Source organism: Leiobunum rupestre, chromosome 2 (assembly GCF_980474605.1).
Source record: "Leiobunum rupestre chromosome 2, qqLeiRupe1.1.hap1, whole genome shotgun sequence".
Classification (NCBI taxonomy): domain Eukaryota; kingdom Metazoa; phylum Arthropoda; class Arachnida; order Opiliones; family Sclerosomatidae; genus Leiobunum; species Leiobunum rupestre.
The window spans coordinates 49,616,196-49,619,373 of record NC_143385.1 but is presented as its reverse complement, the minus strand read 5'-3'; the positions used below and the strand labels follow the sequence as shown (position 1 = coordinate 49,619,373).

At 36.8% G+C, this 3,178-nt stretch overlaps 1 protein-coding gene across 2 annotated transcripts; it reads right to left on the bottom strand.

Moving 5' to 3' along the window:
- Positions 1–1,285: 1,285 nt before the first annotated feature.
- On the bottom strand, positions 1,286–2,968 carry LOC149957786 (uncharacterized). 2 transcript variants are annotated; one of them, XM_090164900.1, is made up of 3 exons: positions 2,800–2,968; positions 1,445–2,213; positions 1,286–1,370 (listed from the first exon to the last, which is right to left on the bottom strand). In XM_090164900.1, exons 1-2 carry the CDS (start codon positions 2,821–2,823, stop codon positions 1,452–1,454), a joined length of 786 nt encoding a protein of 261 aa, XP_090021026.1. In that variant the 5' UTR covers positions 2,824–2,968; the 3' UTR covers positions 1,286–1,370; positions 1,445–1,451. The 2 variants fall into 2 exon arrangements, with proteins under 2 accessions (XP_090021026.1, XP_090021025.1); XM_090164899.1 differs by lacking the exon at positions 1,286–1,370 and having other exon boundaries at positions 1,438–2,213.
- Positions 2,969–3,178: the final 210 nt, after the last annotated feature.

Sequence of the window (3,178 nt, the reverse complement as noted above, 5' to 3'; positions counted from 1 at the left end):
TGAATAGTTATGATTAATTCGCTTAACTATAAAACAAAAGTATTGGTAAATGATTTGAAACAGCAAAGGCTTAAATTTACCAGTCACGTGTACGTTTAATCGTTCATGACTTTGTCACACAAATAATAGCTCTTTAAGAAGATAATAACTCCCTGCAGTGGCGTTGCTGAGAACTCAGAGGACCCCCCGCAAAAATCTCTATGGGGCCCCCCCTTTTTAATTTTTTTATGGTGAGCGCCCCCCACCCCCCCCCCAGCTCGAGTTCCCCCTGAAGCTCGAGCTCCCCCGCACCGCGGTCCCTGCGGACCATCAGCTACGCCACTGACTCCCTGTTATCTTTCAACTTCTTGAATTTCAAAAATTATCTAATTTTTCAATACATGTATTTACACCACAGAAATTGAACACGTGAAAGAAAACTACAACTTTTGGCCACGACCAGCATTTAGCAACTACCGCAGGGTTGCCAGATTACCAGCGCTGGATTATCGTACCGAGTTTCAATTTGGATCGTACTTACAACCAGTCACTTTAGCCCAAAAGATATTTAGAGATAAAAAACAGTTGGTTAAACCTATTTAGCTAACTTTTTTGTAAGAAAAAACACGCGAAAAAATATTTCCGATTCGTGGCGACAACTATCAGTTCATAATCCAAATTGGAGGTACATTTATTTTACGTCGGCATACAACATGTATAAAAAATAACCATACCATTGCAAATGAGAAAACCAACTTAAATTTTGACAGTTAGAAGACATTTATAATTAGTCTAAAAAGAAAATTAAATTTCACGCATTCGTAACGATGAAATTTAAAAGCGATAAACTTCCCAAGAAGAATTCTAAATCAAATATTTGTCGCCTAATCTGATGAACTGAGCTGCTAAGGCATACGAGGAATCGACTCGGACGGCCACTGACACCAAATACGAAGTTTCTTTCTCCAGTTTCTATAGAGCTCCAGCAAAGGTTTTCAAACCACCGAAACTCCAACGTCGGAATGTTTTCCCAAACCAGTAAGTTAAAAGGTTTCTAGAACTTTTATTATTTCGGTCAAATTTTATTATTTCCACATACCAAAACTTTTTTTCTAACGCGTCTTCTTTATGAAACTATTCCCTTAAAAATAAAAATTTAATAGAGTTAATAATTAATAGGTTGAAATTCAAACAAGTAGAAATACATTTTTTCGAATATTTTATGATGAAGCAAATTATCTTGTATCTTTTAATAACTAATATCTCTGGTAAATCAGTAATTAACTTTAAACGACAAACGCCACTCTTTCGATTTAAAATAATTTATTTAGAAAGTGAAGTTTACAATTATAACATTTCAAAAACATTTGATTTTAAACTTCTTATTCAAGCTGGAAGAACCAAATGTTGAAATTAAATATTTACCGAAAAGATCCTATAAAGACAACAAACAAAATAATTTTACCTTTATACTACGCTAACTTCTGAAGAAATTTATTGAAATGAGTGGCTATTTTGGAAGCAGTCCCAACAGGAGCCAAATCGAGGGGAACATTACCATCCACTACCAGGTATAATTCCCGATTGGAATTCGGGACCAAATTGAAGTATCCTTCTAGAAGAGAATGTTTCTGGAAGATCTGAGTATCGTCATTGGTAAAAGGCAGAAACGTAGCTTGCGCGAATTCGCCTGATGCGCTGCTATCGACCGTTAAAGCGAAGTTCGTCTCGATTGATCGTATGACGAGACCAGCAGTGATATTTTCTACTCGAAATCTCTGTGAATTTGCGTAAGTTTGTTGGTTTACGACAGCTTTCCCGGCGTCACTATCTAAAACCTTTTTGGTCTCAACGTTGTAAAGATAATAAAACTGCTGCTCGATAAGGGTGTCGTTGATGTTGTGGGCGATGTTGTGATTGAGGGTTTTGGGGATGGTGTTCCTCTCGGACAGAGAACTAGGGCTTTTAGAATTTGCAAATGGGGAATTGAGTTTTCTCAACGAAAATAGTTCCCTGTAGTTCCCCTCGACGCATTCAGATCCTCCGTGTACTTCTCGAGTGGTTTCGTTGTATTCAATACAGGTTCCGTCGAAAAGAACCAGATGATATGGTCCTGTAAGCGGTGGTGATCGTTCCAAATTCAACGATGAGTCTGTGTTTTCCGCCACCAATTTCAACAAGACGTGCCCTATCACCGCATTATCAGCCACCAGCAACGACAAAGCCATTGTCATCTGAAACACACGAAGGTGGCACAATTACAACTTAATTTTTTACTTGAAATTGTAGAGCTCCGACTCTGTAACCCATTATATAAATTTATATTTAATTTGGTAATGGAAAAAGCTTTAACACCTTGACATTTTTAAAACGACTAGATTTGATAAAATTATGGATTAGTTTCGCCATTTTAGCGAATTGCTTTCAGCTATTTCTTAAACTATAAATAAAAGTGGGCTGTTGTCTTAGATTAAAGAAATAAAATTAAAAAATGAATCATTACCGACTTTATAAAACGAAAAATCATTTACCAACCGTTCCCGTATTAGGGAAATGACTCTAAAGACTTGTCGAGGTTAACGGTAACAGTTAGAGAAAGGAGCGGTTGGCTCACGTGGCATGAAGGGCTTGCCACCACCCTCCTACGCATTGTAACCCGGCCACCTGGATTAATGGCTTTTAAAGTCGCTTGATGACTTAGGACTAAGGCTTGGGTATTAGCCTAGCTGATTATCATTATTATTGTCGCCCGTTCCGACTGTTATCCCTCGCTTAACTATTATATTAAAATTTTCTCTAATAAAATAAATTTGTATTTACGAAAATGGAGCTGAACTTCTTCATTGTTGACTCTTGTTTGAGTTCCGACGACTTCTGGAACGATATATTTCACACTTGGTTTCGTCTGCAAAGTCCTATGAGCTTTACGGCATTTCTTAACCAGCTTTTATACTTTTGAGAAATGCATTTGATACATCATCTTCTAGATTCGTGTAATCTAGAAGAAGTTTCTTAGGAATTCCGATTTTATTTTGCTGTAATCAACTTTCGTGACTTTCAGAGGAAACTCTGCTTCGATAATATTTAAATTTATCTTTTTGATAACCAAGAAGTGTTTCGGCCTTTATCAATTTCCGAGAAATTATTTCTAAATATCGACGTTTCTTTTTCAGTTTATACAAGGATGACTTTATTGATA